The 19346-nt window shown below is 36.8% G+C and overlaps 1 protein-coding gene across 1 annotated transcript in view; it reads left to right on the top strand.

Moving 5' to 3' along the window:
* DMD (dystrophin) overlaps positions 1-19346 on the top strand; it is a gene marked incomplete at both ends in the record, with an annotated part of 1041552 nt that overhangs the window by 850973 nt on the left and 171233 nt on the right. Inside the window, 4 exons of the mRNA XM_079549062.1 lie at positions 3024-3196; positions 5926-6082; positions 15013-15133; positions 15837-16105. Of these exons, the coding sequence (XP_079405188.1) occupies positions 3024-3196; positions 5926-6082; positions 15013-15133; positions 15837-16105 (720 nt within the window). The remainder of the gene's footprint in view (positions 1-3023; positions 3197-5925; positions 6083-15012; positions 15134-15836; positions 16106-19346) is intronic.

The following is a 19346-nucleotide window of genomic DNA, read 5'->3' as shown; positions in this document are numbered from 1 at the left end:
ACCAAAACAGAGTGAATGTCTCCGTTGTCTTGTTACTCTCTGAGCATGTTTCCCAGATAGCTGGGATAAACTATGTTTTGGATTATAAGATAATGTGCAGGTTAGACAGATAGTTTGGACTAAGATCTTGAATAGTGATCTTCTGATAAGAGGACCTCACATACTTAGCTAACTGTCCAGTTTGGTTTTGGTATTCAGTAGTATTCTGAAAGAAGAAGGATACAACTTGATTTCCTTTTGAGAAATATCAATGTGTGAGGAAAAAAGCATGCAGTATCTAGTCTATTAAAGAGTTTTTCTAAAGGCAGGAAAAGTGTGGAAGTGTATTAACTTTGAGTTAAAAAGTAGTATGTATGTATGATAAAGTACGAAGAAGGCATAGATTGGACAATTTCTTACTGTAAATAGTTATTGGACATATTTCATGTTGCCCTTGCTGAGGAAGAGGCAGCTTGTTTCCATTGCAACCCTACAAACTAAGGATTTTCTAGCGGTTGGTAACCCTGCCCATGGCAGGGGGTTTGGAATTTGGTGATCTTTAAGGTCTCTTCCAACCTAAGTCACTCTGATTCTGTGATTCTGTGCAACGGGTACCACACATGATAGGCACCACATATGATGACTCTTTAATTTGGCAGTCGATTTATCTGTTTTGAAATATGGGAGGACCTTAGAAGTATGCAAATATTAAAAGTGAACTATTTTACTGTGAACTTCATTCTTTCCTGTATATTGTTGTGGCTATTTACCTCCGTTTTGTGGTGCTTAACCTCAAGACTGACTTAACATATCTAAATGCATACATGAAAGGAATGAAATTTAGTAAGAGTACTCTCTTGCAAACAAATGAAATACAGAAGTTGGAATCTGAATCTATCGACATTCAGAATTGAAATACAGACAAGTTTTCAAGTGAGGGCATTCACACCTGGAATAACATACATGTTTATGTACCTTAGTAATAACATCTTTAAAAATCAGAATAGATTGCTTCTCTGAAACATATGTTTAAATTGAAACAGGAATAATTCTGGAAAATTGTTTGCCTTTATATATAAATATAAATTTATCAACTGTGCAACTCTCACCTGTTTTTCTTTAGTCCCTTGCATGTTTAAATACCTTCTGATTGTTAGCAAAATATGGGATTTTTGCCTATTCTGAAGACTATATGAATCCTTGGTCTTTCTTTTGAGGGCTCAATCTGCATTTCCCGAGTTTATAGCTATGTTACAAGTTTCCCTCTACCAATTTGAAAAAAAGAGAGAGAGAGAGAGAGAGAGAGAGAAAGGGGGAAAAAAAGTTCTGCCAGCTCTTACTTTCAATTCCCAGCCTAGGTGTCAGGTCACGTGATGAAATTTCCATTCTTAGATTAAAACTACAGTTGTCACATTTAGTTCCAGTGCTAACAAAGTTGCGTCATTTCCATGAGTGTTTAACATCAATCAAAAAATATAGTATTTATAGTAACAACTGTGTTCTGCTGAATTACTTCTGGTGTATTCCAGACTCATTCCTATTTTACTGCCAGGATGAACATAGATAAAGTAAGATAGCTGAATGAGAACTCCTATGCTGTACCACAGACATGCCTTACCCTCCTTGAAATTGTTCCAAGTATGGTGCTAGTTGTTGCTGTGCACAAAGTAGGTATCCGGCAAAGTACAGCAAATGTTGCTTGGAGCAGCAATAAGTGAACAAGGACAATCTACTTATGATTCAGTGCTGCTAAGATTGCACTTAAAATATCAAATCAAACCAATTCAATTAGGAACACATCAAGTAGGCAAGTTGTGTGCTTCCCTCCTTCAAAGTCACTCTTCTAAAGCAAATTTGAAGAAGTTTCCTTTGGGGTCTGTCTGTGATGTGACCCAGTTGGCTCTGGGTCATCCCTCAAAGGCCATCAATCATCTCACCTTTCCTACTTCATCCCCCTATGCTCTCATTTCAGGCAGCAAGAAACCACAGCCAGAGCTCCTGGTGCCCAAGCATCCCATGTAAAAATGGGATTTATTCACTTGACCAGTGCATTTTGTTACAAAATAGTATTTTTGTGCAACTGCGATTACGTATAGAGTGTGTGCATGCTTGTGTATATTTAAATTGTTATCATTATTGTTGTTCAGCTTGAAGAGCATGGTTCTGCCATTACTCTCTCTCAGTGAGTCTGTGACCTCGTGGGGCTGCAGCACACAGCGTCCGTGAGCCGCACAGCCACTGCACAAAGGCTGCATTCAGAGCGTGGGCAGGCAGGAATGCTGGTACCAGGCAGCTCTCAAAGGAATGTTCTCTTGGCAGTAACAGCCTTGCTGAAAATGAGGGGGAAAAATGAATTCAAAATGTAGAGCTGGCCTGTAGTTACAAAGTGATAAGAAGAGCTGGCTGTTCAACATGAGCTGCTGGTTGCATATTCTGGGTCCTTTCTGTTTGCAGGCCCTCCTACAGCCATGGCCCTGACTGTTTTGATGCAGCACAAAGTGGTTGTTTATTGCTATTGACTGCTGAGGTCTGTGATCTGAAATGCGTTCTGTCAACAGAATGTAAGGGAACTTGGCATTTTAAAAGCTCTGCTGCTGCAGACGCGCAGATTTCTTGGAACTGCCATGCAGCAGGAGCAGTGCTGCAGTCCTCAGCTCAAACTGAAAATGTTGCACAGGAAAACCTATCACGTGAAGGTCAGATTTACCTGGGATCCCCAGGGGTAGGTTGGTTGGTTGATTGGTTGGTTGGTTTTTCCCTTGTCAGCGCAGTAAATACGTCTTTGCTTTCTTGCCTGACAAAAGCTAGACTTTTAACATTCTTTAACATTTGTTCAGTAGGATTCATATGGAAAGAGGATCCTCTTTCAAGTCAAACATCCTTCCTGCAAAAGTGAAAGGGTGTTTACTACACAGTATTGCCACGAGAGGAATAATCATAATCTTACTGACTCTGTGTTGGACTGTGGATTTTTCCACTCTTGAGAAGTAGTAGTTTCTGTGATTCGGTATGAAATCACATGTTATTTTCTATTGCTTCTTTAGGATCTACAGGCAGAAATTGATGCACATACTGACATCTTCCACAACCTGGATGAAAACGGGCAGAAAATCCTGAGATCCCTGGAAGGCTCAGAGGATGCTGTCCTGTTGCAGAGACGTCTGGATAACATGAACTTCAGATGGAGTGAGCTTAGGAAGAAATCGCTAAACATTAGGTAGGACATGACTCTAATCAAAAGCTTACAGCTGGTGTGTTAGTCGTTCCATCTGCCTCGTGACAGTAAAAGGGTATAAACAGGTTTCTGATAGCACTGTTTCTATTTTGAAATGATTTGTGCTGATTTAACTTTGTAAGAATTACTAGGGTTTTTTTGTGTGTGTGTAAATGATAGTAGGGAATTAGGATTTGAGACATATGATGAGGTTTTGTAGTTACAGAAGGACAGATTAACATGTTTAAACACAAATTGTACTCCTAAATTGGTTGGTTATGACTTATCAATGAGTCAAGTAATTAGACAACCTATATGTATGAAAAGGTTTATTTCTGAGGCTGCCATTTCCAGTGCATAACTAAGAATGGCCTTGCAAATGGGAAGGTGTTATTTAAGATTTTTTCTTTTGTCTGAAAAGTGATCAAAATTACCAAATAAAATCCAGGCGTAGAAGGAGATTTCCAAATAGTTCTGTAAGAGGAAAATCTCCTTGCAAGAAAAAATACAATAAATGGTAATTTTACAAGTCATGACGTGGATGTATAGGCTTCAGTGGGCTGAAAATTTCCAAAGAAACTGTCCAGAAAAATTGTCTTCAGAAACGTGTCTTTCACAATAGACGGCCCAACTCCATTGCATTCAGTCTTGGACATTTTTTCAATTGCTCATTTGCTGTGTGTTGGTGGTAGTTCAGAGGGCAGCAAAAGGCAGAAGTGTTTTTCAAAGTAATTTATGAAATACTAGCTTCTTTCAGCCTGGGCCCTGAGGGAGGTCAGTCTGTGTAATGACAAAAGCCATCTTCATAACATCAATCATTAAAAAGAAATGAAGAATGTGAGGTTGAAAATATATTGGTGACTAAAGAAGGAGACACTTTTTTTTTTTTTTTTTTTTTTTTTGAGGAGCAAAAGAAACAGACAATCCTTCAGAATTTTTTCTTCAGATGTCTTTTACCCATGAATTTGCCAAAATGCAGTGATGCTTGAGAAAAAAAAAAAAAATCAACATCGAATTGGCCAAATAGCAGTCATTAAATATATGGGTGTCCTGGGATTTTCTTTCTTTCTGTTTTTACAGTTTAATGTATTGCTGTCATTAACTGTCAGACATACTAACTCTAGTTGTATGGCATTAGCTTGTTACATTACAGATTCAACGCAACAGAACTCCTTTCTAAAATAGTAAAATAAGAACCAATTTGTAATTCCTAAGACATTCAATTTAAATATTGCCCACCATCGAACTGAATGAATGGGCTGTTCTCAGTCTGACTGCTCTGTGCTATTTCTTTCCATCACACAATGTGGAATAGATTTCATCATAGTTATATTGGTGCTTACACAAAGGAGGTGTAAGAGCAGAAAGATAAAATGTTACCCAGGCATCAGTCCCATGCTTCTTCTTTTTTGGTGGATGCTTTGAACTGCTGGAACAGAACAGTCATCCTGTCCCTTGGTTAGGTGGGCGTTCTTTTCACAGTCCAGTGCATTTCAGCTAGGTAAAGTGTATGGTGGTTGTCAAGAAAAGCGAGGTTCATTTCCTTGCATTCACATGCAGTTACTGTGCGAATCTGAAGGAGATGGAAGGTTGCATTTGCTGAGGTGAGATGAGATGGAAGGCTAGAGCTAACTAACTCAGAAACTTTACTCTTTAGCTGTGTCTCCTCCAAAGGCCCACTGGCTGTTATTTACCACAGCTCCCCATGTAGTGGCCAGCGTGTCCCAGCATTGCAGTGCCTACTGTGAGGCAACACTGCCCCTCACCTCCAGCAACATTCAGCAGTAAGACCAAAGCTGAAAGTTAGAAAAGAAATGAGACAAAGAAAATCTGTCTTAGTACATGATCCTTGCAAAAATCCTTGCAAAGTGTATCATATTGTTTTACTGTCGTATAATACTGCTTTTCATTTTAGTTTCTAAAAGGAATTCTTAAGTTGCGTGGGAATGAATTAAGAATTTCTTCCCAATTAGCAAATAAACAGCATCAGCATATTCATAAATTTAGCAGGACAGACTCTTATTATCAATGATATAAACAAAATGGAAGATTTTGTCAATACAGAGATTTATCACATATTTTCTTCCAGCAAAAAGTAGTTGCCAAGAACTATTCTTAAGAGAGAGGAGCATTTACACACACTCAGAGAAAATGTTTATAAGGCTGTCTTATGGTGGAGTTGTTGTTTGTACAAAAAGTAGTATACCTTAAGTTTGCTGTTATTCAGTTAGTTTCAGTCACACCTCATTTTGTGAGGCACAGACTTTTTGTGCAGCATTGGAGGTTCCTATGTATCAGTTTCCTTTTGGGGAAGGGATGGTATTGGTTCTTTTATCTTAAAGGTGAGCAGCCACATGATTCTTGTGTGGGGTTGAATGTTTTGTGTAATGGTTTAGACAAATGCTTGCTCTTTTCTGAGTTGAAAAGTACTCCCTACCTTTTGGTTAGTACCCAGCAGTCCTGAGTGATGAAAAAATTGTTCTCTTACTAGTCCTGCATTGTATTTGTGCATGTTTAGTGAGAATGACAATTCTACATAACTCTTTTGCTTTTTCGAGCCACAGCTGTGGAATCAAAATTATACCAGTGTCTGATTCAAAGCTGATGAAGGTATTTAAATGTTGTCCAGTTAACAAAACACTCTAATCTTTATCAGTGAATAAATTTGTATTTCTTTTTTTTTTTACTTTCACTTTGTCTGAATGCATCTAATATTTAATACATGGTTTCAGATCTCATTTGGAAGCCAGTACAGACCAGTGGAAGCGTTTACATCTCTCTCTTCAGGAACTTTTGGCATGGCTGCAATTGAAGGAGGATGAATTAAAACAGCAAGCACCCATTGGTGGAGATCTTCCCACTGTGCAGAAGCAGAATGATGTTCATAGGGTATGGTTTTTTTCAAATGAGCTTTCATTAGTTGCATTTTGTTTTGCAGTTTGCTGTTGGGATATATATTGTCCATGCTGGAAAAAGTGAGATACTTTTTGAAATACATTTAAGACTTAATGAAATTTTACATAACACTAGCTAAAATTTTCAAACACAGGCTAGAAAATGAGTCTGTTGGAGAAAGGAGTATTTGCTACAGCTGCTTGGCTTTCTGAAAACGGACAATATTTTCATAGAACTGTCATAGGCAGTTTCATGTCTAGAAAAGATATTAGCAATGTTATTTGAAGATTAAATCAGTAGTTCTGATTTTATTTTTTTCTGAATCAGACATTTAAATTTCATGAGTGAATTTTTAAACCCTATTTGTTTTGCTGTTGTTTTTTGGTGAACATTAATGAAAACTGTAGCTGATACCAGTTGTAATGCACAACTGTGTACGTCATGAAACTGTTGTGGTTACTGACTGTTACTGTTACTCATACTAATTTCCTCAGGAATTCTTAGGGAAAGGAAATGGCAGAAGATCACACGGAGTCTGATCCAGACTAGGTTTCGTGGTAAAAGGGAACTTAAATCCAACACTGTGTGGGATTTTTGGAAAACTCACCAGATAAATGACCCCTTAAATAACCTAATGCTGCTCAATAATTCTTCATACAAAGATTCCTTTTTTTTTTTTTTTTTTTTTTCTAGTGGGAAATTCATGCTTTAAGTATATATTCCTATGCTTAATCAAACTCACAGCTGTCTCACACTAATTAAAGTCTGGTTTCAAGTAAGCAGCACATAATTTGCTATGCCATCTCCAGACAATATGATACTGTGAGATGAAAACGTATTCCAAACCCAGTGAACATCTTTGCAAAATGTGCTGTGCACCTATGTAAGAGCATTTCACAATGCCATTTTTGAAACTTGCCACATAAGATATTGTTATGGAAGTTTTTAAATCTGTTTTTATTACTGCATGGAAAAATCTAAAATAATTCTATAAAATGAAACCAGATCTGTAATGCCTGTATTTTCTCCCTTCATCAGATAGCTGTATTATAGATACTTCTCTAAAAGATTTTCCTTCCTAATCCCAAAGGGCACATTTGGGAGCAAACACTAAGATTGAGTTTAGAAAGGTCACGCGATGTATCTTGCTGCTTTAAGTTACTGACAATCCAGGTTTGTGAAAAGTCCACAAATCTTAAATAAAACCAGGCTTGGCTTTTGGCGCAGGCAAATAAAGCTTCTTCCATAGCAGCTGAATGATGGAGAGTAGTGGCAACACTGTCTCATTTTCTAGGTTTTCCTTCTAAAGGGGTAATCTATAGGATGGATGTTTTTCACAAAGCTTTTCTTGGGACTTCAAGCGTTATCATGAAAACAGTAAGGCTAAAATATCCATGGCTTTACCACTCTCCTTTTTTACCTTTCCCTCTCTGAAACACCTGAGGTCTGTTCTAGCCAGCTGGCTCTAGCAGCTTCCGAGACAGTTTCAAAACCACAAAAAAACAAACAGACTCTCAGGATGTAAGAAATAAAATAGATGTTGCTTTAACTGTATATTAACTGAAACCCTTTATCCAAAGGCCACATTTGAGTTAGAGCAAGACTTCGAGAAGGATTTTTGTAGAATTGTTGCAGCAAAACTTTTGTTATCTGAATAATGTTTGAGTACTTGACAACATTACCTTTCCTCCAAGAGAAACAAAATAAATTTTTCATTTTGTGAAGTTACTGCTCATAAAATTTTAATGTTGTATATTGTTCTGTAAGCTATTCCAAAGGTGTTAAGAATTCGGTGATGTACTAAGTGATTGTCACTCACAAATCAACATAAGTGGTTAAAACTATTAGGGATAAGTGTTACATAAAAGTAAGGTACTATAAATAGCTGCAAAGTGACTTTACAAACTAGGTCTCCTTTTCACTTCTCCTTTTTGATTATCTTCTCTCCCACATGCAGATACATACAGATGCAAATCTTTGGTCCTGATGTCTCAGTCATTTCTTCTTTCTATCAAAGCTAGAACATTTTAGTTCCTTTTAAAAATATCACATCTTTCCTTTTTCTGTGCTGTAGTATCTGTAGTTTAATGTGAGGCCTTTCTAGCTGTAGGTGCTCTGGTTCCCTGTGGGGAAAAAAAAAAGAACAAAATATAATCCTTGAAATTAGGTCGCCCTGTCTACTCTTCAAAGATTTCTTACAGGGAAGGAGGGAAAAACAATCAGTGCAGAACTCTTCTGACTTCAGATTGTCTTTGACGAAACCCTGTGTTTGCAGCTTTGGCTTTTTATACTCTTCTTTTTTTTTTAAACTAGACGCTATGGACTTTCTGTTACTCTAAAAGTTTTCTTTTAGACAAGTAAACGTACAAAGACTGTGCCTGAGCGAACATCTAGTCCATTTCTGAACATCAGAAAAATACTGTTAGGAAGGTTGACACCTCAAATGTAAAGGTCTCTAGCATAAAACTGGAGCACAAAAAAGCTAATTTTTCAAGAGCTGTATGCCCTTGCTAAAAAAAACTGAGCTCTCAGAGCATAAAAGTAGAGAGTAGTTGAATTTCAGACTTGAGTCAGAGAATTTACTCATGTTGTTGTCATCAGTGTCCGTCCTGGAAATGACTCTTCAGTAAACAATCTGAGTTTCTACCTGCTTTGACCAACCTTCTAAACGATCCAGACCTGTAGCTTTGGTCTTCTTGTGTCAACAAAATGTCTTTCTTTCTGTGAAAAATTGTTTTTGCCACTTAAAACCAGAAGTGAACCCAGGTAATTTGTTCATTGGAGAGAAGAAAAAGCCTCAGCAGTGTAGCTTATTACAAGCTGATTTTTTTTCTTTAGGAATGTTACTTTAAAAAAAAAAAAAAAAAAAAAAAAAAAAAGCTTATTATTTAACCTCTATCTTTTAGAAGACCGTCTGAAATACCTCAGATATTCATAGGAGAGAGAAAAAATCATTTGAATGCTCCCAGTTGCCAAGATTGGCATTAAAAATTTTAAAAGTAGGATTAAATTCAAATGAAAATTTCAAATGCTTGAAACTATGCCAGATGAGGCTTGAACTCTCAGACGTATATACTGTCAGTTTCATTGCTGCATTATAAATGTGAGGTAATTTTTAGGCAAGGCACCTTGGATTTTATCCTCAGTACTCCCACATAACTGCTTTTTGTTTGAATTTACATGTATATGCATTATTTTGATGGGTTTTTTTGCATTTGAAGAAAGATGTGTCACACCAAAGACTGTACAGGAGTTTTATTGTTTGTTTGCTTGTTCTGCATTTATTTTAAATCAGTGATCAAAAACACTCCTTTTCATCAAAGTATTGTTTCCTCATCTTGCAGTTTTCTTTGTTTGGTGAAGAGTCGTGTCAGTGTTTTAACAAAATCATGTTAATAACTATGTATATATTCTGATAATCTCTGTTTCCTGGATTGCAATTTAGGCATCCCACAGGCAGCCTGCTTTTACTGTCAGTCTATTTAGACTTGCCACATCTTTTGCGTGGGAATTGTATTAGCAGAATAAATAGCATTAATGAATACAGAAGTTTATTACTAACTGTTCTCTCCAAACTCTTTTGCATGGAATCTATAGTAAATGTGCCTGGGGAATGTGAATCCTGCTTGAACACACTAGCCTGTTCTGGTGGCACAGTTGATACCTACTTTTTGAAATGGCAGTCCAAGCCCATTTTTTACAAAGCATTCCGATTGATTTTGAATTCGTTTAACTATACTTTTTGTCCTTAAAAATCATTAAAAGCAAAATCATCTGCTTTTCTGATAACGGAGTTTAGTACTAGTTTTACTAAAACAACTCTGTTTTTTCATTGTATTTTCATCTTGCAATTTAAACAATCTGTGTTTCTCCAACCAAAGAAATTTTTAGACACCCATGAAGAGGTAGTGGAGGTCTGCGATAAGCTGATCAATATATGCATTATTAAAGCAGTGGGCAGAATACCATTACTGCTGTAGGGCTGATGACAAATAGAGATGTTTACAAATAAAGTGGTTTACTTGTTTTTTTGTCAGATCATATATTATGAATGTTCGATTTCCTCTATAGTCACCACAAAGTGAGGAAGAACCTCAGGAACTCAATGAAATTAGCCTGAAATAATTATCTGTAAATTAGACAGTCACTTAGGCTAATTCTGTTATCAGTGATGGTCTTATTTAGAGATGTGTTTGTCAGAGCTTTAGATAGATTTTTTTTTTTTAGGAATTGGAGATGTCATTTTTTTCAGATAATGATTTTTATTGGTAGAGTATATTTCACAAAAAAAAAAAAAAGAATTGGAAAAGCAGGCTTCATACAAAAAAATGTGGAATGGAATATTATGAGGTGAAAAGTCATTATTTTTAACGCTATTCAGTGCTACTGCTTCAGTCTCTTTTTTTTATATTTTTTGTTACCTCCTTTTTTAATTTCTTGTACTGAAATGTATTTTAACTCACTTGATAGAAGTGTACAGATGAAAAGTAGGGGAGGCAATGAGAACAGTAAGTTCTCACTACTACACTGCATGCTGATCTAAATCTTGGGATTTATAGATTACGGTCCTATCCCTTAAGGTAAAAGTTGGAAAGCATTTAACACATTGGCTCACTGTTTTCTATGGTAAACTCTTCCCATTTGTGATTAATTGGAAAACACACAAAGTCAGAAACTTATCACTTGATCTTCTGTATCATTTTGGGAAGGTATATGATTCCTGATCACACATCTTGTGGGATGTGGTATGCCTATCTGACTACATTGTCCGTAGTTTGTTGCACAGAATAAGATGATGGAGGAATGTGGTTATAATCCTGTTTTGGAAATATGATGCCACCACGTGTGTTTGGGTGATTTAGTCTTCAAGAAAAAGTAATATATGCTGAAAGAAGGTATTTTGTCCTTCTCACTGTTACATGCGCCTTTGCTAGGGCTGATCTGACTACAGCAACACTCTATACAGCAGTACTTCTCATCCCCAAATACAAGGCATAGAGCTGTTTCTGAGTTTTAAATATCATATCAGTTGTTGCAGTTCTGTGTTCCCTTTCCTGGAATATCTGTGTTTCCTTTCTGCTTTCCTTCTCCTTCTGTGTCTGGGGGCAGACACAGATCTTTCTGTATGTGCCTCCCATTTTACTGGTTGTACACATAAACATTTTTTAAAAATAATTTGTTTTCAGCAATCTTTATAAAGCACAATGTATCTTTTAAGTGGCATAATTGCAATAATTAAGGACCAATATGAGTATGGTGTTAGTTTTAACATTGTCAGATGAGAAGGGAGCACATAGTGTACAAAGAAACATTTTAAGTTTTGCTACCTACTGGTTAACTTGAGCTGCAGCCATCCCACATCTACTGGGAAAGGAGTTTTTTTCACTAGCACAAGGGCTGGTGAACACTGTAAATTTTCCCAGCTTAGAGGCATGGAAAAGCTTTTTAAATTTGCGCTTTCCATTGCACTGCATGTAAGAGTCATATACATATTATAAAAATTTCCAAATCTGAAATTATGTAAGAAGTTAGAACTGCTTATCCAAGGAGTAACCTGAGTTTCTGTGTAGCACAGTGTCCAATGGTGGACACTTTCTTGTTAATACACAGTACCTTTCTTAATTTGTGGAAATCAAGGTATTGATTCTTACGGGTCAACAATATTATTTATAACATTTATCACAGTTATTAACCAAACAGTAGATTCCTTAGCAGATGTAATATGTGAAAGGATCCCAGTCCCACTGATATCCATTGCACAAAATAAACATTTCGGACAGTGTCGATTCCTTCAGGAAAAGCTCACTTCGTTAAATGATTTTCACAATTCACAATTATGAATCAAAGAATAACAAAATCCCAGGGATTGAAAGGGACCACAAGAGATCATTGAATCCAACCCCCCTGCTAAAGCAAGGTTTCACAAGTAGGATTGTCCAGATATTTCTTGAACATCTCCAAAGAAGAAGACTCCACAACCTCTCTTGGCAGTCTGTTCCAGTGCATGGTCACCCTTACTGTAAAAAATGTTCTTCTGCATATTTGTGTGAAACTTTGTATGTTCCAGTTATTGGCTGTTGTTCCTTGTCCTATCACTACACACCACTGAAAAGAATCTGGCCTTGTCTGACTGCCACCTGAACTTAAAATATTTATAAACATTGATCAGATCCCCTCTTAGTCTTTTCTTCTCAAGACTGAACAGACCCATTATTTCAGCCTTTCCTAATAATTGGGATGCCCCTCATAATCTTTGTCATCCCCAGGTTGACTCCTAGGAGATCGCTGTCTTTTTTGAATTGGGAAGCCCAGAATTGGACACAGTATTTCAGATGTGGCCTCCCCAGGGCAGAGTAGAGGGGGAGACCACCTCCCATGACCTGCTCCAAACTGCTGTCCACTGGGACACCCAGGTCCTTCCCTGCAGAGGTCCTCTTCAGCAGGTCACCCCCTGACGTGTATTAATGCATGTGGTTATTCCTCCACAGGCACAAGACTCTACACCTGCTTTTGTTGAACCTCATCAATTTCCTCTCTCCCCAATTCTCCGGCCTGTCCAGGTCTCACCGAATGGCAGCGCAGCCTCTCGGTGTGTCAGCCATTCCTCTCAGTTTTGTACCATCAGCAAACTTGCTGAGAAAGTTGTGGTCAGTTCTTGACCACTCAACAGAAGGTTTATTTAAATATTCGTAGCAGAATCGCAGAATTGTAGGGGGAATTGTAGGAATTTGGGAATTGTAGGGGGAATTGTAGGAATTTGTAGGAAATTGTAGGAAGGGACCTCTAGAGATCATCGAGACCAACCCCCCTGCCAAAGCAGGTTCCCTACAGCAGGTTGCACAGGTAGGCATCCAGGCAAGACTTGAATAAGGACCTCCCTGGGCAGCCTTTTCCAGTGCTCCGTCACCCTCACTGTAAATAAATTCTTGTGCACATTTGTGCAGAACTTCCTATGCTGCAGCTTATGTCCGTTTCCCCTTGTCCTGTCTCCACGTACCACTGAAAAGAGACTGGCCTCACCACTATGGCCCCCACACCTTAGATATTTATAGACCTGGATCAGGTCCCCTCTCAGTCTTCTTTTCTCAAGGCTGAACAGACCCACTTCACTCAGCCTTTCTTCATAGGAGAGATGCTCCTGGCCCTTCACCATCTTCGTGGCCCTCCGCTGGACTCTTTCCAAGAGATCCCTGTCTTTTTTGTACTGGGGAGCCCAGAACTGGACGCAGTACTCCAGATGAGGCCTCACCAGGGCAGAGTAGAGGGGGAGGATCACCTCCCTCGACCTGCTGGCCACGCTCTTTTTAATGCACCCCAGGTTGCCATTGGCCCTCTTGGCCACAAGGGCACACTGCTGGCTCATGGCCAACCTGTCGTCCACCAGGACACCCAGGTCCCTCTCCGCAGAGCTCCCCTCCAGCAGTTCATCCCCCAGCCTGTACTGGTGCATGCAATTATTCCTCACATAATAATATAGTTATTTGCTAAAGTTTACCTTCCTGAAATGTGTTAAGAATATTTTACCTGTAACTGCTCATATGATAAACTGCAGCTATTATTCTTATTATTAGTTTTGTTAAGTATTTCTTTTACAGAGTATTTCATACTGAATGTAATTCAGAACTTTTTAATATTGAATTTATAATTTTCATTAGTCTGCATAATAACCAAAATTTTGCTTAATACTTAACTGTATTGGTGGATTTATAATGGAAAAAATATATAATTTCAGTGTCGTAAAAAGAAGTTTCTAATCTCTAGAGTCTCTTGGTGCTGGCTCTCACTTTTGCACAATTACGTTGTGTTATACTGCGCTATAACTTTCTTCATGTTTTACCTCTCTACTACTTAAACAATGTGCACTCAATATTCCTTCATAAAGAGAAAGAAATTATTGACATAAAATATTTAGATAATACAGCATTCAAAACAGCATGCAAAAGAATATATGCAATCCACAGATGAGCTATCATCTACGTTTTTAGTGCAGCAAGCATCTTGGGTTCAGGATAATAGCATTTTAATTTCTCAAAAAAAAAAAAAAAAAAAAAAAAGATTCTTCTTGAAATTGTTTCATGTCTCTGAGGTTTGTATCCTTACTGTACATAAGTGGAATGTTAAATACCAACCTTGGCAACCTTATTTATGGTCATTTTAAAGTCAGGGAATAGAAGAGAGATAGAAAAGGAGGAACTGTTGCCGGAGGAAGAAAAAGGCAAGTAGGGAGGAAAGAAAGAAGACAAAAAAGGAGACATTGCTACTTGTTCATGCCTACATTTAGGCTGGACTGTATTTCCAGATTTTAACTGTTGCCTCAATTCTACTTTTCAGAAATCTCAGGTGGTGTAACATGGGAAGAACAGAATCTACAGTGTTACTAGTAGAGAAGGCTGCAGTGCAATAATGTAATATGTAGAAATTTTTTTTAGGTTTCTTAGAATTGATTGTTAGGTGTTTGCATGACAATATCCATAGTTCTTTTTTCTCTCCTTGTGATATAACTTGCTAGCAGCTGCTGTGAATCACACTGGGTTTTCCCTCATATTCTGGGAAATCTCACATTCAGGAAGCATTAACTAAGCTGATATACTATGGAGCCAGCCAAAGCTTTGCTACTTGCAGCTAAGTTTTGATGCTGACTGTGATGTTAACCAGCAAAAAGAAGGTACTCTCTCACAGTAGGTAACTGGATGTGCATCCTTGGGTACTTTGCAACATGCTGCCAATGTTAGCTCCTTTGAATACAAGTGAATGGAATTTCAGGCTAAGTAAAGCTTCATTACGTTTTTGGCAGCTTCTTTTACGTGTGGAAGCTGATGTTTAAAATTTTGTTCTTTAATTGACCAAAAATAACAATAAAAGGGGTAGCACTTAGTATTTCATTGTATAACCATTTGCAATATTTTTGGTTTTTTTTCTCACAGACTTTCAAGAGGGAGCTGAAAACAAAAGAACCTGTCATCATGAGTGCGCTTGAGACTGTGAGACTCTTCCTGGCAGATCAGCCAGCGGAGGGACTGGAGAAGGTCTATCCAGAACCAAGAGGTAACTGAAGAGAGAGCTGTTAGAAAGATCATTAATGATCAGTGATGATTAAATAAATTCTGCCAGCCACTGTGAGAGCATTCCTTTTACACTCCAAGCTCAATCTCAGTATTCAGAAACAGAGCTAAAAATACAGATGGAAGAAACCCTTAGTGATGCTTTTGAACAGTGTGGAACTAAATAGACATTCATATTTATAAGTCGATATTGAAACTGGCTTTAAATCTTCTGGATGTATCCAGAACTGTAGTCCCATTTGAAATCTGAAAGCTACAGTTCAAACCTGAATTTAACTTACAGACTAAGTATTTCAGAACTATGTCATTTGTTTAGTGATCATGTATGAAACAAAAACAAGAGAAATCAGTACAGCAAAGCCCCCAAATCCACTCAGTTGCAGTGATTCACAGTGATTAATATTTATGTACGTGCAGGACTTCTTCATTGAATCAGGATACAGCAAGGTGTAGCTACAAGTTTAAAATGCCATTACGTAAACGTGTGGGTTTTTTATCAGTATTGGGGAAAAAATGGATTTGAGAGATTTACAAATAAAAACACATATAAAATAAATTTGATTTGTTATTGGTTTTGAATAGTTTCTAAATAAGCCTTGAATTTTTTAGGCTTACCCAGATGGCAAGTTTTTTTTTTTTTTGTATGACAGAGTACATCCTAAAATTCTCTCAACTTTTATATTTAGAGCTATCACCTGAGGAGAGGGCTCAGAATGTCACTAAAGTTCTCCGAAGGCAAGGAGATGATGTCAGAACTGAGTGGGATAAGCTAAATCTACGTTCTGCTGATTGGCAAAAGAAGATAGATGATGCTCTTGAAAGGCTGCAGGGCCTTCAGGAAGCGATGGATGAACTGGACCTGAAACTGCGCCAGGCTGAAGCTTTCAAGGGATCCTGGCAGCCAGTGGGAGATCTGCTGATTGACTCTCTGCAGGATCACTTAGAAAAAGTCAAGGTATGTGTTGTTAAATCAGCATTTTTGAATATGAAATGATTGGCTAGGTCATCAGGAATTAACTTGTATAATGAGAAGTGGATTGGTTTGTATCATAGTGATTGATTTATTTATTTATTTTAAAAGGGTTTTTCTTTTTTTTTTTTTTTTTTAATTGCTGCAATTAAAACAAAGTGGAACCAGCACTGAGAGTAGATATTGCTAATGCATATGAAAGTGCTCTGCAGGAATGTGCAAATATCCTCAGTACATTTAATTCTTAATTCAGGAAATGCATAGTTAGCACTGAAGACAACAAAATATAGTAGATAGGAGAATACATGAGGAAGGTAAACAAACTAATTCTGTTGTTTATTATAGTTTTGCAAGCATGATAAGAGCATAATTGCATCTGTTCTTATAGAGCAGAAATAATTTAAAGTATATGGTTATGTTGTTTGTTTTTTTTTTGTCATGATGGTGGCATTTGCTATCTGTCTTATTTTATAAGTAGACTCCACACCTAAGATAGTTTTAAAACAAAAAAACTGCCTGGAAAAAAAAGTATGATTCAGAAAATCACCGCTTACTGAAAAACTCATAAGGATTTGTCCTTTTTCTTCATGACTGACAGGGCCAGGCTTTATAAATACTGCTGGATTCCTTCATCTAGAGTGCAATAGAGGCGGTTGCCATTTTGATAAGAACAAAGTGCCTCTGTTCCAGTCTCATAAATGGGAATCATTCGTCATTTTGAAAGAGACCTGAGCTGACTGTTATTTTATCTTCCAGAACATTAGGATCTAAGAAAGAAGAAATAGAATGACTAATGACATGAAAAGAAATGCCTTTAAAAATCAAATGTAGTTTTCAAAAAGTAAAAAATTAGAATTATCCTTAAGTTTTAATGATATAGAAGTTTTAATGAGTATCCTGCATAAATATTGTGCAAGACAAAGGAAGTAGCTGATGGGCAGTTGGCTGAATAATTTGTTTTTCTTCAGCTAAACTCATAAATGAACAGAAGAGATCTATTTATAAATTCTCAGAATGTGCCATCTATTATACCCATAGATTCATTTTTTAATCTCTTGTATTGCTAGAAAACAAAGCAAGTTACTTAATTCTAAAGCTGCGACCATAGAGCTTCGACTTTGTAATTACAGTGCAGAATCCTACTACAGTTCAGTCCTGGAGGGCAGAATAGAATTTCAATAACAGCCATCATAAAATAGGACTCCTAAAACTTATGCAAAACTTGAGTGGACACCTCATTGTTTGCTCTGAGGTGTTAGTATTAGGCAGAAACAAAAAATTCTGCTTGAAGATTTAAAATCAGATGTTACCATCTACATTCTGGTTTCATCTCATTTGTACCGTATTTACTTAAAATATTTTTTTTGTGGGCTATTGTAAATCCATAACAACATCAGGCAAACAGTAAATGAAAAAACAGAGAATATTCATATCCTTGCAAGCTATACTTTTTTATATCATATATATGACAGAGAGTACTCAAATGGTACTGCACTTTCAACAGCTTCTAAATGATAATTAGTACTATTTAGGTAATGCAGGAACATAGTAGGGCTACAGTTGAATGATATTAACTCTGTGACTACTACAGTTATTGCTCCCCAAAGTGCTGTCTTGAATACATTCATTACTCTAATGTAATAATATAATAATTCCAAAACAGATCCTGAAGATAGATGCATATACTCACTTGGCAATGTAAGTATGTTTGTGTTAGGAAAAACCATCAAGAAGGCTACAATTGTGCCTGCCATTTAAAAACTGTCCTTTTAAATTAACAAATACATGTTTTGCATCAGTTGTTCATATTTATGACATCCTTTCTTTTTTTAGAGTGAAATCTGTTTTTGAAAAGTCATAATCAGCAGTAATAAATTATGCAACTCTAAAACAGAGTATTTAAATTATTTAAAATTTTCTAGTTTTATTTGCTACATGCAAGCTAACTAGGCAATAGAAACTTTGATCTTGGTTCTTCACATTCTTAGTGCATCTAAGTAAGGTGTACAAGTATTAAAATATACTCACAGCCATAGCCTTAATTTGTGGCTTTAATTTTTGCAAAACCTGGAGGAGAGGGTTTAGTTAAAGAGCGTGCATTACCTGTGACAGTAGCCACAGCAAGAAATGAAATTTTTTTCTATATTTGTTACACTGATTTCAGACTATTTTTATATTGACATATTTGTTAATTAAATTCATTTCTGATTTATGCCCTGTCTTGATAAGTTTAGATATTACCATTATTACTATCTCAATACCTTACTACAAAATGTAGTGGATTCTCCATAAGACTTTAAAAGCTACACAAGAAGTCAAAATTTCAATAACAGCATTACATTCATAGTTATTTGCAAGAAGAATTGTTGTTCTGAGATGAAAATCAAATTACTGAAAGAATTGTTAGTCTGATGCCTGAAAGTCTTAGTAAGATTAGGGAAGCTATATGGAAACATTCATGAAAATAGTCTGTAGAAGTGAGTCAAAGCAACAGTCAGATGAGCAACAGCGTCTGTTTTGGCTGTGCTACAGAAATGAGCTCCTAGTCTAAAGTAGAGGTATTTCAGTGAAGACTGAAGGAACAAGAGAGATTTCTGGTACAAGGACAAGTGGAAGGAGAGGGAAGTAAGCTCCAAACTGCACAGCACTGAATTGATTCCATCTTAGCTTGTTCTTTCTGACTACATACCCAGCCCTTGACTCCAAAACTCCACTAGTCTCCCAAAGCAGCATACCTGTTTAAGAATGAAAAATAAGTTAAAAACTATTGTATAATTTCTAATGTACAGTTCTAAAATGTGCTTTATTATTTGTGAGGATCACTGAGGATCACTGGGAAGCCTGCCTCAAATCTGCAGGAGATTGTAGTTGCCTTTGATATCTCCTATTTGGCCTGCACATGGGAAGCTGGATTAACACACACCTGATTACTGCTGTTTTCATCTTGATGCTTGCTTTCTTCTTAGTAATTGATTTTTGTAATGTTTAAACACTTTTGCTTTGCAAAAGTTTGGGTTAAAAAGCTGAGTTTGCTGAAGAAAACAGAGTTTATATGATCTGTTAAAGCTATTTTTAAACAAAAAAGATTTCTCATTGTAAATATTATCAGTCAAACATCAAACTAATATATATTACGTTTCTCATCTTTGCTGTTTTTTTTATGATGTGTTTTTTAAAGACAGTGACTGATGATATTACAGTGCAAGGTAAAATACCTGTTACCTGC

This window comes from Tetrao urogallus (assembly GCF_951394365.1).
Source record: "Tetrao urogallus genome assembly, chromosome: 1".
Classification (NCBI taxonomy): domain Eukaryota; kingdom Metazoa; phylum Chordata; class Aves; order Galliformes; family Phasianidae; genus Tetrao; species Tetrao urogallus.
The sequence above is the reverse complement of the archived record's forward strand: the minus strand, read 5'-3'. Positions and strand labels throughout refer to the sequence as shown.